At 27.3% G+C, this 18,688-nt stretch overlaps 1 protein-coding gene across 1 annotated transcript in view; it reads left to right on the forward strand.

Annotated features, from left to right (window-relative positions):
• LOC107442619 (gamma-aminobutyric acid receptor subunit beta-like) overlaps positions 1-15,932 on the forward strand; it is an 84,020-nt gene extending 68,088 nt beyond the window's left edge. The window contains exons 7-9 of the mRNA XM_016056229.4: positions 754-906; positions 7,195-7,445; positions 13,513-15,932. Coding sequence (XP_015911715.1) covers positions 754-906; positions 7,195-7,445; positions 13,513-13,854 — 746 coding nt within the window. The 3' untranslated portion in view covers positions 13,855-15,932. The remainder of the gene's footprint in view (positions 1-753; positions 907-7,194; positions 7,446-13,512) is intronic.
• Positions 15,933-18,688: the final 2,756 nt, after the last annotated feature.

The raw sequence follows: 18,688 nt of genomic DNA on the forward strand, positions 1-18,688 counted from the left end.
TCTTGACTCTTTAATGCCGGTTTTAGGTTGACGAAAACATGCTACCCTTTAAAAAAGAATTATAAACCTGAGGGAATATTTGACTATAAGTCATTTTTTTATGTCAAGAAAGTACAAGTATTATTTCATTTAATTGTACTTTATTCACATTTTGAAATTGAAATAAAAATACTAAGGTTGGGAATGCACACAGGAAAGACCGATTTTCACTCAAGGATGCAATATATACTTCTTATTCTCAATGATTAAAATTAATCAATATTTCACTATTGTTTTCACCATAAATTATGCCTAGAACCACCTCAAAAAAGAATTGGTAACCCTGTCATTCTTTCTTCAGTCATAGAGAATTCAAGATTACTTTTAAGAAAGATATTAGACCTCATTTTCACTATCATTCTTTTAAACATATGACATATGATTTTATTTAAAAGATTGCTTATAATACTTTTTATACAGTAAATGAAATTTGCGGAAAAGACAATTTAGATTGCTTAGCTGAAAATTTTTATTTTATGTAACTGTAAGTAAATTCTAAGGGTTAGGTGAATGAAATAACTATTTGAACCCAAATGTAATTACATGTACTACGTTTTTGTGCAACAGATTTTAACTACCTGTTAGCTACTAATTTTAAATTTAGGATCATATTTTAAGACCAAATTATGATCTTCATATTTGTTCTCATCAAAGGTACTTGTGCATTGTTTTTTATTTTAAAAGTATTAAAATACTCCCTTTATTTTTGTTTAGGTACTTATCAGAGGTTATCATTAAGCTTTGAACTGAAGAGGAACATTGGATATTTCATATTTCAAACTTACCTTCCTTGCATTTTGATAGTTATGCTTTCTTGGGTTTCTTTTTGGATTAATCATGAAGCTACATCAGCCAGAGTTGCTCTTGGTAAGTATCAATTATTTTGAAATTTTGAAATACTTATTTATAAGTATATGTGATGCTAATAATTTAGATGTAAAAAGAGTATTTTGTTGAGAAAATCCTGTTCACTATGCAAGACACATTTGTTGAAGGAATTCAATCAATGGTAAAATGTGAGTTACTAGTCACAGAAGTATTTTACTTTACTTTAGAAAGTCAAAAATTTAGGATAGTTAATTTATTTTTTAACCAATTTAATTTCATGTGAAGTTCTCTTAAATTCCCTAATTTATAATAGTGAAACATTATCAGTACATTTTTACTTTCAAGCTTCAATTGTAACATTTTGTTATGATAAGGGACATCAAACTGCAATTGTTCTGTGTTTATGAGCTATATTTTATACACATATTACTGATTTCCCAGCCTTTTTTTTCTATGCTTATTTTGACTGTACTTTTTTTTACTTAAAAGATAAACCTGTGAGTTAAATAAAAACTGAATTTTGTAGTACAACTAATTTTGAAAGTTGTTAAATGATTTGACGGGTGAGAAAAAAAAAATTGAACTTTATTGATATAAATCTATGTTTGACATATTTGTACTTGACAAAATGGACAAGCAAAATTTTTCTAACAGATTTGATTGATAGCTTTACTGTTTTCTACATTTTATTTAATACACACACACACACACATATATATGTAACATAAAAAGCTTCAATTAATCTTTTTATGTTATTCTTTTTCTGTAAATCCTTTTCTTAATTTATTATTCAAAACGAACTGCTTTCTCACACTTAAATTCACATCCTGTCCTTTAATCTATTTTTGGCTCAAGTATGCATTAATTAAAAGTAAGACATTTTTCCTTTTACTCTTTGTGGGAATCGCACTACCTATTTGATACACCAATTAAAATTACACAGTTTACCCTTATTCCCTAAATCGAGACATTTTACGAATTTTCCTTTCAAGATTTTCCCTAACATTTATGCAACAGCACGACAAGTTTGTTACACACTCTCTCTTGTCATTCATCTTATAATGATTAAATAAAATTAATTTGCTCTGTTTTAAATCCTGTGCCTGTTTGTCCTGCTCACATGACTGTCACCATCATAAGCCGGCAGGATGTGAATTTAAAAGTGTGAGAAAGCGTTTCTTTTTGAATAATAAATTAAGAAAGGGATTTACAGAAAAGGAATAACATAGAAAGATTAATTGAAGCTTTTTATGTGACATATATATATATATATATATATATATATATATATATATATATATATATATATATATATATATATATATATATATATATTTATATATAAATGTATGTATATATATATATATATATATATACACACACACAGTAGGGAACCGATTATCCGGAACGTTCGGGACCATCGCTATTCCGGATAACTGATTTTTCCGGTTTTCTGAATCGCTACAAAAAGCCGTTTTTTTTTATTGTTAAACCCAACTGAAAAAAAAAAATTGGAAATAATCTTAAAAATAAGAAAAAAACGATGAAGTAATACACTGATGATTATTTCCAAAATGATGGTAAGGTAAACCTCTTTAAAAAAGAAAGAAAAATCGTAAAATCTTACGAGGAAAAAAAAAATTGTTTTTTAAAAATGGCAAGAAAATGTATCGAATTTTGTTCCGGTTTTTTGGTTTTCCGGTTTTCTGATTTCCGGATAACGGGTTCTGTACTGTATATATATATATATATATATATATATATATATATATATATATAAATGTATATATATATATATATTTTAATATATATATATATTTTTTTTCTCTTTTTTTTTGTAATAATTTTGAAATTTCTACCTCAAAATAAATACATATACGGATTTTTTAAACCATCTATAGAGGGGAATGTAGCGATAAGCATTTTTTCTTATTTGCTTCTTTTATCTCACTTTCCCATCCCTAAACAAATTAAGCAGATGTTTCCAACGCAGGCAGATGATGCACCTGTAAGGTGTCAGTGGGTTCAATATGCATTTTCTGTCAGAGGGAATGAGTAATTATTCATTATTGGCCAAAAGGTTGGACACTAATATGTGTCGATAAGGCCCTCATTGCAACTCCTTTTTGCTCTCAGTTCAGTTCAAAAAAATCCTGCAAACAAGTGTCTCAAATTTAACTATGGCGACCAGTCAACGTAAAACGTTCTCCATTGATGATAAAATGGACATTATCAGAAAAATTGAAAATGGATGCAATCAAGCTGATATTTGCAGGGAATATAAACTACCCAAATCTGCAGTTTGTAACATATGGATAAATAGGCAATTAATAATTTCTGCTCATGAAAAAAATTTAGATGTCAGAAAAAAGTTGAGAAAAGCAGATCACAAAGATGTTGAAGAAGCATTACTGAAGTGGTTCACCAATCGAAGACGCAGCAATCTTCCAGTATCTGGACAAACGTCGATAAATTTGCTAAGCGATTTTATGAGACTACTTTTATGTGCTCGAATGGAAGGTTAGACAGGTTTAAAAAGCGGAATAACAGAAATTCAGAAAAAATTATCTGAGTGTCTGGAAGTGTTTCCATAACTGATGTTGACGATTACTCATCAGCTAAAGATTAAATTTTTTTTTATTTTGTTGGCAAGACTGTGGGGGAAAGTAGTTACAGACCATGTCAACCGTCATCTATGAAAAGGTACCCCGACATAGAGTCGAGTTAATATGTCTTATATACTAGTGAAATGCAGTTGTAATTTTGTAGTGGTAGATACGCTACAGTACTCCCCCACCAGAATTATATCTGTGATAGAATTCGATGAATGAATACCAGTAGTTGAATCATTGCTGTTTTTGTGCGGTTGAGCCGGGAGAGCTGTATTAAGATCACCGTACTTTTTGAGTGCTGAATGTGAGAGGTGTATTAACTTCAGGGTCGTAGTCGCTCCTGTGTTGCCATTAGCAGTCGAGTGTATGCAGGCCAACGTTGTGTGCTCGAGACTGAGTAGCAACAGTGCGAGGAGGTGGATAATGTTGCAGTTACAAGTAGCAAGTCAACTATTCAATGTGGATCATCCAACGAAGTAGGCGTTACTGCCGATGTAAGCGTATCCAGATCAAAGTGGGCGTTTTTTGCCAAGGTAGGCGTGTTCACATCACGTCCGGGTCACCAATGTGGGGGAAAGTAGTTACAGACCATGTCAACCCTCATCTATGAAAAGGTACCCCGACATAGAGTCGAGTTAACATGTCTTATATACTAGTGAAATACAGTTGTAATTTTGTAGTGGTAGATACGCTACAAAGACGAAGAGTAGTGAAAAATAACACATTTTTTGCTACTACATAATATTTTTCAGTCGTTTATTTGAATAATGTGTAATAAAAGGGAGCAGTTTGGAGACCATTGGTTAAATTGCCTGCGTAACGGATATAGTGAACTCCCGGTTATAGTGAACCAAAATTTCGGTCCCTTGAGGGTTCACTATAGCGGGGTTTGACTGTATATATATACACAATCCCTGGCAAATGAGGATGATGATTCCCTACATAAATGATCCTTTCTAAGAGTTGCGTTTCGTTTGTGATCACAGTAGAGGGATATTTTGCTCTTCCTAAAAAGCTTTAACAGACCGTGCTGTGTGGTAGGGAGCTCCATCTTGCATAAAAATGAATGGTTCCCAATTTGGAAACCATTCTCTGAGCTGTGGAATCAATCGATTTTATAAGACTTCTTTGTGCTGATCTTGCCTCATTATACTTTTTACCATGTACAGACGCCAGTACCCTTGCTGTTGTTGACTGATCAGATCATCACTTTTGTAGGATGCTTAACAGCACGCAATCAGGATGATACTTTTCTCCAGGACGATGATGCACAAACAACGCTTTATTCTGCAAAATTTTAAATGTGCTTTCATCACTAAAACAGAATTGTCAAGAATAGAAAAAATCTAAACATCTCGCAAAAACAGCACTTCATCAATGATGCAGCTCTTCATTCATCATTAGCAGACAGTTGTCCCTTGATAAAGTGCTGTTACTTATTTTATATATGTTACTTTTGTGTATAAAATAATAATCTATAATTTGATGAACAAATAAAGATTTAAGTATTAGAAAAAATTATACATAAAAATAAATTGTTTCATTTCAAAGTGAAACTATTGAACTGTAAAGTTCTAAAAATTAAAAAAATAAAAAATAATTAAAATTAAGTTTATAATAAAAATTATTTTTTTTCCAGCATTCTCATGACTGGATTGTTACAACGCTTTTAATTTTCAAAATGTTTTATTACTTTTTGGAACATTTTTTGATTAAGTTTGACAGATATAGCTTGTAAGTCAAGTAGACATTTGATTTTTATGTGTTATTAAAACACATGTGATATTATGTACATTTTTAATTAAAATCATTAAAAAAAAGTATCTCATTAAAAAGTCTTTAAAAAAAAAGAAAGAAAAGCAGATGTTGATAACAAAAGAAAAAAATACGCTTTCTGCTACTTTGTTTCTTAAAAGAAATATTGATTTCATTTAACTTAACATTAATTTAATATTTCTATGGATTTATAATTTCATTGAAATTAAAAAAAATACTTCGGCAATATATTATGTTTTCAGAAACTTTGAATACGAAATAAAATTTTTTTTAAAGGAATATTTTTACGGAATTTAAAGAAGATTATAAAATATACTGCAGCTATGAGATTTTTCCATTTTTTAGCACTCAAAGACTCTGGCTTTATTTTTATATATTTCAAAATTTCAGAATTACTTAAATGTATATACTGAAAGTATATACATTATATATACAATGCATATACTATTTGTGCCTACTGAAAGTTACCAATCAGATTTTCACCTATTTCTAGGATTTTTAAAAAATAATTTTTAAGATTTTTCATGATTTACTAAAGTTAGTTTGGTAGAATTTTTCTTTAACAAATATGTCCACTAAATATTTAAATATGCACAAATAAAATTTTTCAATGAGCCAATTATTTAAGAGAATTTGATGTTAAAAAATACTAAAATTTTTATCATGTAGCAATTCTTTAAACATGAATTTAAAGAAGATTATAAAATATACTGCAGCTATGAGATTTTTCCATTTTTTAGCACTCAAAGACTCTGGCTTTATTTTCATATATTTCAAAATTTCAGAATTACTTAAATGTATATACTGAAAGTATATACATTATATATACAATGTATATACTATTTGTGCCTACTGAAAGTTACCAATCAGATTTTCATCTATTTCTAGGATTTTTAAAAAATAATTTTTAAGATTTTTCATGATTTACTAAAGTTAGTTTGGTAGAATTTTTCTTTAACAAATATGTCCACTAAATATTTAAATATGCACAAATAAAATTTTTCAATGAGCCAATTATTTAAGAGAATTTGATGTTAAAAAATACTAAAATTTTTATCATGTAGCAATTCTTTAAACATGAATCGATGACGCCATAATATCTTCCAAGTGCCTGATCATGATGCTTCACTTTTAACAACTTATTATTTTTTTTAAATTGTCATTTAATAAATAGTTAGTCCCTGAATTGTGGGAATAATCATAAATCTAGGTTTTTAATCATGCTTATGACTTTTAACACACAACTTCTTCGCATCAAAATTTGTTTGATCAATTATTCAATAATGATAATATGATTTAAATAACAAGTTTGATTCAATAATTCAAAAATTAAATCTGTCACATTGAGTGTCTGTCCACTAATTACATAAAATTTTCAGGCAATTAAATTATTGTTTGCAGCATTAAGTGCAGTACCACAGAAATTAGTCAAATTGAAAATTTCTTCAGATTATTTACTTCATATAACATAAATAATACAACTTAATTAACAATTTTGAAATTGTTCTTCTTCCCTATATTAATTAGAGGGACTATATTAATTGGAGGTATTGTCCTATGATTGCATGAAAAAATTATAAACTCTTTTTGTCTTTATTAACTATTTAAAAAAAAAATGTTTTGACAATAAAAATGATCTGATGTTGCATGTAAAATATTTTTGAAATTATAGATTTTACAGAACTGATTTAAATAAAAAAATTTTGAAACTGTGCATAGGAGCCATATAGAGGTATAATTTTTTCTTTATTCTAATTATAGATGAGAGAAGATTCCAACAAAGAAGCATATTCAGTTAAAATTTTTACGATTGAAGTAGAATGTCATGTTAAATATTTTTATTCCTTCCCGTGGATAAGACTGAGATAATGATTTTTATTAATGGATTAAGGGTTACTTTCTTAATAACTGATATATTTTTTGCAATATATCCTTACAGGTATTACTACTGTTCTGACAATGACTACCATAAGCACAGGTGTACGATCTTCTCTCCCAAGAATATCCTATGTGAAAGCTATTGATATATATTTAGTTGTGTGCTTTATATTTGTGTTTTCCGCTTTACTTGAGTATGCTGCTGTAAATTACACTTATTGGGGGTCTACTAGAGCAAAGAAAAAAGCAACAAAAAAGTTGAAAGAATCAGCAAAATCAACCAGTGCTAGTGCTCTTGCTGAACCAGCTATGGTAAATGTTAAGCTTTCTTTTTATTCATTAAAAAAATGACATGTTTTCTCCTAATAGCACTTTTAAATTATTTATATTTTTTATGTATATGTCTAGTGCATCAAGTTTTAATAATTGAGTATTAAATGGAAGAAAAAAAAATTAAAATATATTGTAATTTATATATTTTATTTTGTATCTAAACCAGAGTGACAATGTTCATTAGGCGAACAAATTCAAACATTCTGCTTATATTTTTAATAAATAGAATTATTGGATAAAAACAAATTTCTTTTTAAATAATAGAACCAAAGTTGAAATACATGAACTTACTTCCGAACTTCTACGAATTATCCATAAAATTTATGGATTTATGTTTAATTTTGCAGACTTACTGATAAACCCAAAACTGACTTACTGATAAATTCAAGTCTTAAAGCTTTTTTTTTGTTATATTTTGCTAATATGTGCAATTTAAAATTCTATTCTGATTTGGGAAGTAAAGAAGGGGCTTAGCTAGTTGAAGTTAAAAAAAATAAATAATTATCACTTCTAAGAACATAGGAAAATAAGATCTAATTATTTGTTATTTATTTGTTTTTCTTTCTCTATTCATCATTGATTTCAGTCTCTTCCCTGTACTTGTCCTGATTCAATTATTTTTGCCTCTTTCCATTTTTGCACTCCTTCAGAAAACTGGTTAATTCAAACATCTTTCTCACTACTTCTGTGACATACAATTTTTGGGAAGATATTTCCATAAACTTAAATTTTGAAGCATTATGAATGAAGAACTAAAGCAGCCTGCGTTGTCTATAGCTAAAGATCAAATGTATGAAATTATTAAATGTTTGCAACAGCAAGCATTTACTGCAGTAAGTGAGGGAAGACACTAAAGTGGTTTTAGTTGTTTCGACTTGTGGTTAATTATTTTAACATAGATGTTAGACATATTCAATGTATTTGATCAGCAGTACCGATTTGGATGGGAACTCCACAGAAGAAAAATAATCCTTTTTTTTAAAAATTGTGTATGCAAAATTTGACATTCCTTTCAAAACTACTGAGTTCTTAATTTATACAGGGGAAAAATCTGTAATTTTATTTTTATAAATAAAAAGAGAACACTGTACCTATTAGATGCTGTTGCCATATTATTTGTTATAGCTTTCTTAAAAAAAGCTGCTACAACTTTCCCTGTTAAGGCAAATGGCTCTTTGATAGATATTTCTCACGTGGAAAAGTGTGTTAATCAGAAATAATCAGTTGCGAAATTCTCAGAATTGTATGGTAAAGACATTAAAAAATTACTGAAATATATGTCGATTGATCGTCTAAGATAAAGTCTAATATAGTTGGTATATCAATGGTAGCCACTCATGAGTTTTTATAAATCTGAAATTACTTGCTGTGTACATTTTACTTTGCTTTTATACAAAATACCAAAAGTTATTGAGAATATAGTGGCACAGAATATAAATTGAGGGATAAACTTGTACCTGCAGAGAAAACAGAGGCTAAAATGTCTATAAAAATGAAACATTGTTACAAATGAGCGAGATTCAAAGAAATATTTAAAAAAAAGAAGAAAAATTATGCTCCTAGAAAAAGTAGTTCAAGTTTTTGTTTCATATTTTTCTAAAAAAAATACGTCAAACTATATGACATTTAGTTATATCAAAAGACGGGGAAATTTTTATGTTTCTATCTTCTGATTTAAATAAAAGTTACAGTTAATTTCTATTAAGCACCATATTTACGTTTCAGAAAATAAGTGGGAATTTGCAGTCAGCATCCCCAGAAATTCATTGATTAAGACTAGATTTATTGATTAAGAATCTAGCTTTATTAAAAGAGTTCTCTCAAAAGGCTTAAAACATTTTAATAACTCAACATACATTTCATGAACTCAAAATACCTTAAACCTGCATTAGATTTAATTACAAAATGTTCAAAAGAGGAGCTAGTATAGTTTTAGGTAGCAGTGGTAAAATACTTTGTAACTGTATGTGAATACTTTTCCTAGAAATTCTCTATAACTAATAATATGCTGAAGTGTGAAATTGCTGATTTGAATAAAATTAAAAGTTCCACCTTTGCTAGTGTCAAATGTTATGTAGATTTGTTCCCTTTTCTTTTGAAATGAAAAGTTATAAAACCAAGAAGAAATGAAAAGTTATAAAACCATTAAATAAAATTCAAAAAAAGAAATTCCCCTGTTGAAGAAAATTTCCCAATTGAAAAATGTTGGCTTGAGCTAAAAGATCTGAAGAAATAACTGTTTCAGGTAAACAAACTGATGTGCAGTGGATAATGATTAGTCAACTGAAAGATAATGTTATGTTAAAATTTGAAAAACTAGCAAACCCTCTATTCTACTCATACCTCACTCCAAAGCAGAATGTGAGATTATTTTTAGTTTGATAAGGAAGAACTGTATTCAGTATTGAAAGATTATATCAATCAAATTTTTAGAAAGCATGCTAATGTTTAAAACAAGACCTTCTAAATTCTATCACAAGCAAGTATTTGCCATTGATTTTCTTAATAAATGCAAAAAAGCCGCTATAGCTTCTTTAAATTTAGCTCCAATTTCCTCATGTGCTGCAAATTTAAAGGAAGACTTTGAAACTAGCTACTTTTAATTTTGTATATAGCATTTTATTTTTTTCTAAGTCGTATAATTATGATAGAATTAACAGAAAAAGATTGGTTATCTACAATGTAATATTTGCTGGAAATGGGATATTACAATAGAAGGAAATAAAGCTTGATATATCTTAGCTTGATATAAGGAAATAAAGCTTGATATATCTTAGATTGCTATCAGTAAAATATAATATTGTATATTTGATTTAATTGAATGCCAAATACATATAGTGTTATTGATATGCTGAGGTAATTATATAGATATTGTGCTATTAAAATTTAAACGGATGTGTTTTAGTTTTTTATCTAAATCTAAATATTCTCTAAAAACTAAAATTCAATTTAACAAATTAAAAAGAATTTGCTTCTTAGTTTAATTGTGTTACAATTACATAATAGATTGTATCATTAATTTATTATGATGTAATATTATTTTTTAATTAATTCAATTACATTTTATTAAATTCTTCAAGAAAAGTTTTAACTGAAGCCAGTTTGCAAAAATGTCAAGCATATGTATTTTACACTTCATTGAGTTTTAGCAACCATGAAGTAGAAAATGAAAATAAAACTTAGATGATGAAATGAATGCTTTGGCCTTCCTAATATTTTTTATCCATTTTGTAGTGGTGACCTTGGTGATGTCTAGTGGGAATATTTGATCTTTTTTGGGTGCTGTGTTTTGAAAGTTTAGGAAAAATCAAATGTTTTTATCAACTGCAAATTCAAAAAATATTGCAGTTAACAAAAATATTTTGGGTTATAAAGGCCAAAATTGTTTTTTTTTTTCCTTATTAAGAGTGATAAGTCTGAAAACTGCATCACCTTTAACTCCCTGAGTGATGCTAATTGTTTTGGATGAATGATTTGTAGGTATATAGGAATATCATTTCTTATGTCAGTTCAAATGATGTTTCTTATTTAAATTTTTTTTTTGCAACTGAAATATCTCAATAAATTGCACATGCATTGCCACAATTTTGAAAATGTCACTTATTGCATCAAATATGCAGAATTCGCTCAATGATTTGCATATCATAATTATTAATGCTTATGTTAATATATTTTATCTTAGTTTAACAAAGATGATTTATGCTAATTTTCTTAGCCACTAGCCATAATTTAAATAAATGCATATAAATTCTAACAATATTCTTTAAAAGCTATAAGTTATCACATAGTTAAAATAATTCCTGTTTACAATTGTATAATCAATTGTTATAGCGCTACTGCAAAGAATTTTAATCAGGAAAAATGGCTGCTTTAGTTTATGTTGAAATCGGTTTATATGAGAGGAAAGAATTTATGATGCATCAGAAATAAGCTACCATTAATTTAAAAACTTCCCATCATCATCATACTATATTTCATTTTTTAAAATAAATGTTACTAAATTGTTTACCTGTTTTAAAAGTATTACTTGTTTTAAATTTGAAAAAAATTTGGAAACCTGTTTAAGTAATTTCATTTTTTTTTAAGACTCTGAATATACATTCTAGTTCAATCCTATTGCTGTAGAAACTATATTGTCTGCAATATTTTCCCAAATGATGAATAGAAATTTAGATTATTAATTGCTCTACTCATGCCCAGAACAAGCAAATATTTACATAAATAAGAAATTCTTTTTTGTACTAAGAATGCTAAGTTAAGCTATATGTAATTATAGACTGCTCAGGAATTGCAATAAAGTTTTATGTAAGTTCAATTTAAATAAATCAATTAAAATTACTTTTTGTTGATATAGTTTATTTTATTGACATGTTGTGAAACAAAACATTGTACAACTTGCTTTGAAAATGAATATTAATGAAATGCTTGATGATAATGAAAAATGTTGAATTTCAGATTAACATAGAGCTAATTGCATTTTAGGTTTTCAAATTTGCATTCTATGTTAACATAATAGTAATTTAGGTCATTTGTAATTCAGGAAATAGATGTTTTAAAAATTAGTTCTAAACAAATTTTTGCTTGTAAGCCTCAACAATGCATTTATATTTTTTGTTAGTTTTGGGTGCTAAGTATCAGGCCTAGATATTCCTATATTGTTCCTTACACTTGTAAAGATGAAGCATTTAAATTATTTTATAATTTAATTAAAATCTAAAAAAAGGTTTTTATTAAAAAATAAAATACTTTCATAGGTTTTATCACAAATTAAGATGAACATTGTAGGATAATCATAGCCAAAGAATTATTTTTAATTTGAAACACAGAACCATGCCTAATAATTGAAGTTGAATGTTCTTTGTAAGTTGTTCTGGCAAACACGCTGAATGTTCTTTGCGAACAAACTAAAACGTGTTCATTCATAACAAAAAGTCTGTCTATTTCATAAGCCTGTCTGATTCATAGCTGGCATGACATGCCTTAAAATTGACAAAAATGAGTCAGTCAGTCCCAATCAGTTCATTCAGTCTCAATGTACGAGTTTAAGATGGACTGTTAGGAAAAGTAACTTCATGATAGAGGTTTCATACCTAAGTATGCTTAAAGAGATAATTTTGATTAATTTATACCAAAATCATATGTGTTACTTTTTAGAGTGTAATATGAGACAGGGATGTGCACGAAATATTGAAGTTGCTAAAGTAAGCTTTATTTATAAAGCCATTTAGATTGCTAACTTTTAATAACTGCTTTATTTTCATCAAATAGAAATATTTTAAAAAAGAGTAATTGAGAAATCAATTGAAGATATTAGAGTGCAAATATCTACTAATTGATCCCTTTCACTAAAGAGTAAGTATATAAAAATATTTTATGAGAATGCTTCTTTTGGTAAATTAGTTTATAGTGTTAACAGTTTGGTTGTTAGCCAATGAAATTAGCTGGATTATAAGTACAAGTATAAAAATGTTTTTTATGAAGCTTATCGAATGGGATAGAGAAATGCATAATCCTCTTAGGATATTGAGTTTAAAAGAAACAATGGTTGCGATCTATGTTAGTTATAAATTTAATATTATAAAATCCTTGTCTGAGAACAATTTATCTTATTTTTATAAATAATAACTTTATTTTAGACATTTCCCTGTTTAAAGGGAAATCTGGGCTCAGATTTAGCATTAATTTCCGTTTTCTTCTATTTCTGAAAATAAAATGTATCTGACACTTCTCTTAAATGATGTAGCAGATAAGAGTTTCAAAATTTTGAAAAATGAAAAAGTATTGATGTTTAGTGATATTACTATTTGACATAAACTAAATTAATTGGCAACAAAGACAATGGTGGTTGATACAATGTTTTATTCAAAGTTAAAAAGAAACAAAAAAATTATAATGGACTTAATAATCTTTTAATGATTTAAACTTATAAGAATCTAAACTTATAACAAACTAACTAGCTTTATAGTTGCAACTATATCTCATGATGTTAAACAGTTACAAAAAAAAAGTTTAACTCTTTTAGTCTTACATTTAATTTTCTTTCTAGAATGAAGAAATAATTGAATTGCAAGATGTCAGAGTTTCTCCTATACCTTATCTTCGTAGAAAAAATAAAACAACATATTCTTCAGAAGCTTCTTTTCCACCATCTTTTAGAAGGACTAGAAGTTATTATTCCCAAGGTTTCAATCGCAAATCTCTTGATCGTTCATCAGACAGACATCGTAAACCATATGTTTTAAGTAGTTTAAAACGAGGTGCTCAGGCTTTGAAAGCACATATTCCAAAAATCAAAGATATTAACAAAATTGACAAGTTTGCCCGAGTGATGTTCCCACTTTCATTTTTACTTTTCAATTCAATTTATTGGTGCTTTTATGTGTTCTAAGATGCTGTCTTACGTGAATTTAATGCTTTCAGTTATTCCATATCAGCTAGCTTATTTCACTAAATGTTTCTATTTTGTAAATTATGATGTATTTTGTTACTGTTTATCATTAAGTTATTATGTCATTATAAAACTTGTCATGTTTTAAAAGATTGTAAACTTTCATGAAATCATATGTGAATTTAATTTTCTTGTGCTGTATGATACTGACATTTTTCTGTATATTCTGATAATTACATACTGATCATATTTATTTAAATCCTTCTTTTAATAATTCTTTTCAAAACAAGTTCTGTGTAGGATCTGGTTGCTTTTCCACTGTATGAACCAGTGTTTGTTGTATTATTTAGTCAAGAAAAAAATTATTCATGCAGAAATGTTTGTACAAATAATTTAAATTTATGTTTTTGTGCAAATTGCAAGTGAGAACAGTGCTAAAAAAAAATATGACCCTGAAAACTTTTGTTTTAACTTCCGGATTTTCACTAAATGCCGATAAAAGTTGTTCAAAGGAGTGACTGCAAATATACTAATAAATTAGTATGAACTATTAAAAAAGTTTACAGAATTGGACACAATAATGTAAATGCTCTGAATGAACATACCTATTTTTTTTAAAGATTTAAATTTTTGACATCAAAATATAAGGGGTAGTCTCCTGGAAAATATAGCTCCATAGTTTTGTCTTGAGAACAATTGAAAGTTCGGTTTACTTACTGTTAATTTCACTTTGTTGAATATTTTGCCATTGGGTGGAAATTTTTTAGCAGATTAAAAATTTTTGCACTCAATTAATAAATTCATTTGTCCTAAGATCGAAATATTATCAAGGTAAAAAAATTTAATAATAAATTTTTTTTCATTGGAGTTGAAAAATTTAGATTTGTAAGGTATACAAATTTTCACACCATTTTAATATAGTGCAACCTCGAAAATCCGGACTGCTGGGGGGTTTGAAAGGTCCGGATTTCTGAAATTTCCAGATTTTAGATATCTTACTTAAATTGATAGAATTATTAAAGCTTTGAATTCGCCAGGCTGATTTCGTGATTAAACGTGCGTGTGTAGACCTCCGACGTCAATTTTAACAACTTAACATAAATATACACTTTAAATAATAAATAAGGGACATTAAAAATCAAATTTTCGTCATTTTCCTAGGTAATCGATTGTTTAGATAACAATATTAGCAATTAAAACTAAACATATAGGCTTGAAACGAGAGCTGAATTTCAACTTATAACTGAAACAGATGCTTCACGACTACACTGTACCAGCTGATACTAATCCTTTTTTTGTTGAGGGATGAAAGAATTTGTCCCCGCCTCCTAGGCTTCAAGGTTAAGAAAGAACCAGTTTTCTTTCTTAACAAGGCGAAAAACAAGGTGGTAGAAGAATTCCCCCTGCAAGCCTTATCTATCAAAGAGGGGAGTCCCCTATATATTCTTTGTTATCTATACAGAGCTGATAAGAATGACTGGAATTTCCATATAAGCTGTATGCTTTCATTCATTCCCCACCCCTACCTCTTCATCTACTGCTTCATTGTTGGAGAAAAGTTGTGGTTTCTTGCTCTTACATTTAAATTTTTATTTTAAGTGACTTTTTGTTTTTTTTTTGGAAATTTTTTTCTGGCGAATTAGATGTAAGAGTCCGAATTTTCGAGGTCATACTGCACATGCAATTTGTCAAAAAATCTATTTTAAGTTGTTTAAAGTGGTGCTCAAGCTTTGAAATATTATGTGACTTCATTTGATGCTTTTAATTATATTATATCAGTTGGCTTATTTCACAAAATGTATTTATTTTGTAAATCATAAGGCATTTTGTTTGACATTATGTTACGATGCCATTATTATTTGTTGTGTTTTGAAAGTTTTTAAACTTTTATGAAATCATAAGTAAATTTTAATTGTTTATTCAATACAACACTGAAAGTTTTTTTTATATATTCTGATAATTACTAATCACATTTATGAAAATCCTTCGAAAATCTCTTCAAAATAAGTTCTGTTTATGATCTGGTTGATTTTCCATTGTATGAACCAGTTTTTGTAGTATTTAGTCAAAAAAAGAAAGGATTCCTAAAAAAATATTTGTACAAATGATTCAAATTTGTGTTATTGTGCAAATTACAAGTAAGAAACGTGCACAAAATAAAAAATAATACCATCTTAAATTTTAATGAATGGATTTTCACTAAAAGCCGAACAAAGTAGTTCAAGGGGTTGACCTCAATTACTAATAAATTAGTACTAACTGTTAATGAAGTTTACAGAATTAAACTCTTAATTAATACCATCGTAAATTTTAATGAATGGATTTTCACTAAAAGCCGATCAAAGTAGTTCAAGGGGTTGACCTCAATTACTAATAAATTAGTACTAACTGTTAATGAAGTTTACAGAATCAAACTCAAAAATGGAATTTCTCTGAATAAACATATAATTTTTTTTGACAGATTTGGATTTTTGAATTCAAAATATAGAGATTAATTGAATGGAAAATTTAATCCCAATAGTTTAGGCAGTAGAGCAATCAAAAGTTTGGTTTCTTTACTGCTAATTTCACTTTTTACATATGTTGCCTTAAGTTGGAAAAGTTTTTAGCTAATCAAGTAGGTTTTGCTTACAATTATAAAATTCATTTTTCTAAAGATAGATACTTATTGAATAAAATAATAAAAAAACAATGAAAAATAGCTAAAATCTATTATTTAAGATGTATCTTTTATTTTGGGTATGGTCAATATTATATTACCTTGTTATCTCTCATAATATTTTACATTTGTGAATTGATGTATAAAGGAAGTTCAGTAGTAGTACTTATTTTAGGGACTTTTTTTATATTATCTGTGAAATTTAAATTCTTCTATAGATTTTTATTACACAGTAAAATAAGTTTTCTAATATAATATAAGTTTTCTCTTTGAAAGTATGGGTTAAATTTAGGAAATATACGACTTGCAAAACAAACAACAAATGCCGATATTTGTTTTTAAAATTTTTTATCGAAAACCAAAACTTAATTTTGCTATAGAGGATTTGTGAGAGGAAAGGATTATTTAAATTTCATTCATTTTTAGCATTAATGTAAATTTCTAAACGAAATGGCGAAATAAGTAAACTTGTTATTTTTATTATACACTTATATTTTACACAGTGCAGTCTATTTTTAAAACACTATTAAAGTTTTAAAAAGAAATGTAGGTGTACTACCTTCTTTACATAGATGCATTCAACAATGTGTTCATCACCTTATTTTAAATATATTTGTAAAAGAATCATAGCAATTTCTAAAATTAATGTAACCTCTGTTATTTGTAAAATTTTTTAATCTCTTAAAAAATTTCCTCAATTAAATTTCTATTGATATTATTTTGTATGATTTGATTTTGATTTGTGTTTCTTTGCATGGTGTTTTTTCTTTATTTAATAATTATTTTTATAAACTTTTTACTACCCTAAATAGTTTTACATACCCTGTTCAAACATTAAATGATAAAAAATTAAAACAAAGATGATATATTTATATATAACTTTAAAAGCATCAAGAAAAACAGATTAGCTGAAATAGATTTTCTATTGTTTAAATATACAGTTTTGGGTGTTTTTCTTCATTTGTTTTTAAAGTACAGTATGAATGTAATTTTATAAGTATTTTGACTTCAAATGAATTAGATATCTCAGTGCTTGTATGGAGGTGCATGGAATATTATTTTTTCATAAAGGAAATTTTCATTGCCAAAGTGACCCATGTTTTGCAAAATGTTCTCTAATAAATTGGTGAATGGTTAAGTTTTAGATTTCGTTGGATAGTTAAAACATTTAATAATCTCTACATTAAAAAAATTTAGGTAACATCTTATATTTAGGGTTTTCTCTGAAAATTCAGATAAAAAAATTAAGGTTCCTTAAAAGTTTTTGAATACCTTGTGGTTCATTGATTTAAGAAACCAGAAACCATGGATTGGAAATGATGCAAATTATTTTCTCACTAGCAGATTGAAGTTTTTTTTTTAATTCTACATTTCCATTTGAACTTCAGAAATTTTTTAGCAATCTAAATACAAATTAAATAGATAAAGAACTAAATGAGACTGAAAAATAAATTTTAGCTTCTTTCAAATTATTTGTTTCAAACTGATTTTGCAACCTCTGGGACCAAAGCTATTTCATGTATTTTCATTTAAAAGTGATTCTCTTATATGGTAATTAATAGAAATTTTCTTTTTAACTATGTTAACTAACCTTAACTATGTTAAATAATTGTTTATCATCTTTATTTAATGCATTTTTTATATCTCATAGGTTCAATGTGATATTTCATTTTATTTTTGTAAAAAAAAAAATATTGTAATAAAAATAGTTTGATAATAAATGAAAAATATAATATGAAATTTATCAAGGTTAATTTTTCAAACTATTTTATAAGTTTAATTATAAAAGTTACTATTATATTATGAACATGTAATTTTTTTAAGAAATTTAATTAATAAAATGTAGGGGTCTTGTATGTGTGACTTGGGAGATATTTTGATTGCACATCAAATTATTTAATTCAGTTTAAAACAATAGCTGAAAAATGAAATTAGAAAACTGCAGAAAAACTATTTTTTTAGGCGATAACTAGGAGTGTAAAATTCATGGCTGACAGTTATAAAAATCAAGCAGATTTATTATTTTACTTTTCTTATGTTTCTATTTTCACATGCAGTTAAATGAGTAGTGAATTGTTTTCAGTTTTTATTTATCATTTGTGTTTTTTGAGACATTTTTTGATGAGAACATAATATTTTTTCTCTATAAAATGCTCAAACAAACAAAATTTAATG

This window comes from Parasteatoda tepidariorum, chromosome 12 (assembly GCF_982258835.1).
Source record: "Parasteatoda tepidariorum strain Cologne lab strain chromosome 12, Ptep-v5.0, whole genome shotgun sequence".
Lineage (NCBI taxonomy): Eukaryota > Metazoa > Arthropoda > Arachnida > Araneae > Theridiidae > Parasteatoda > Parasteatoda tepidariorum.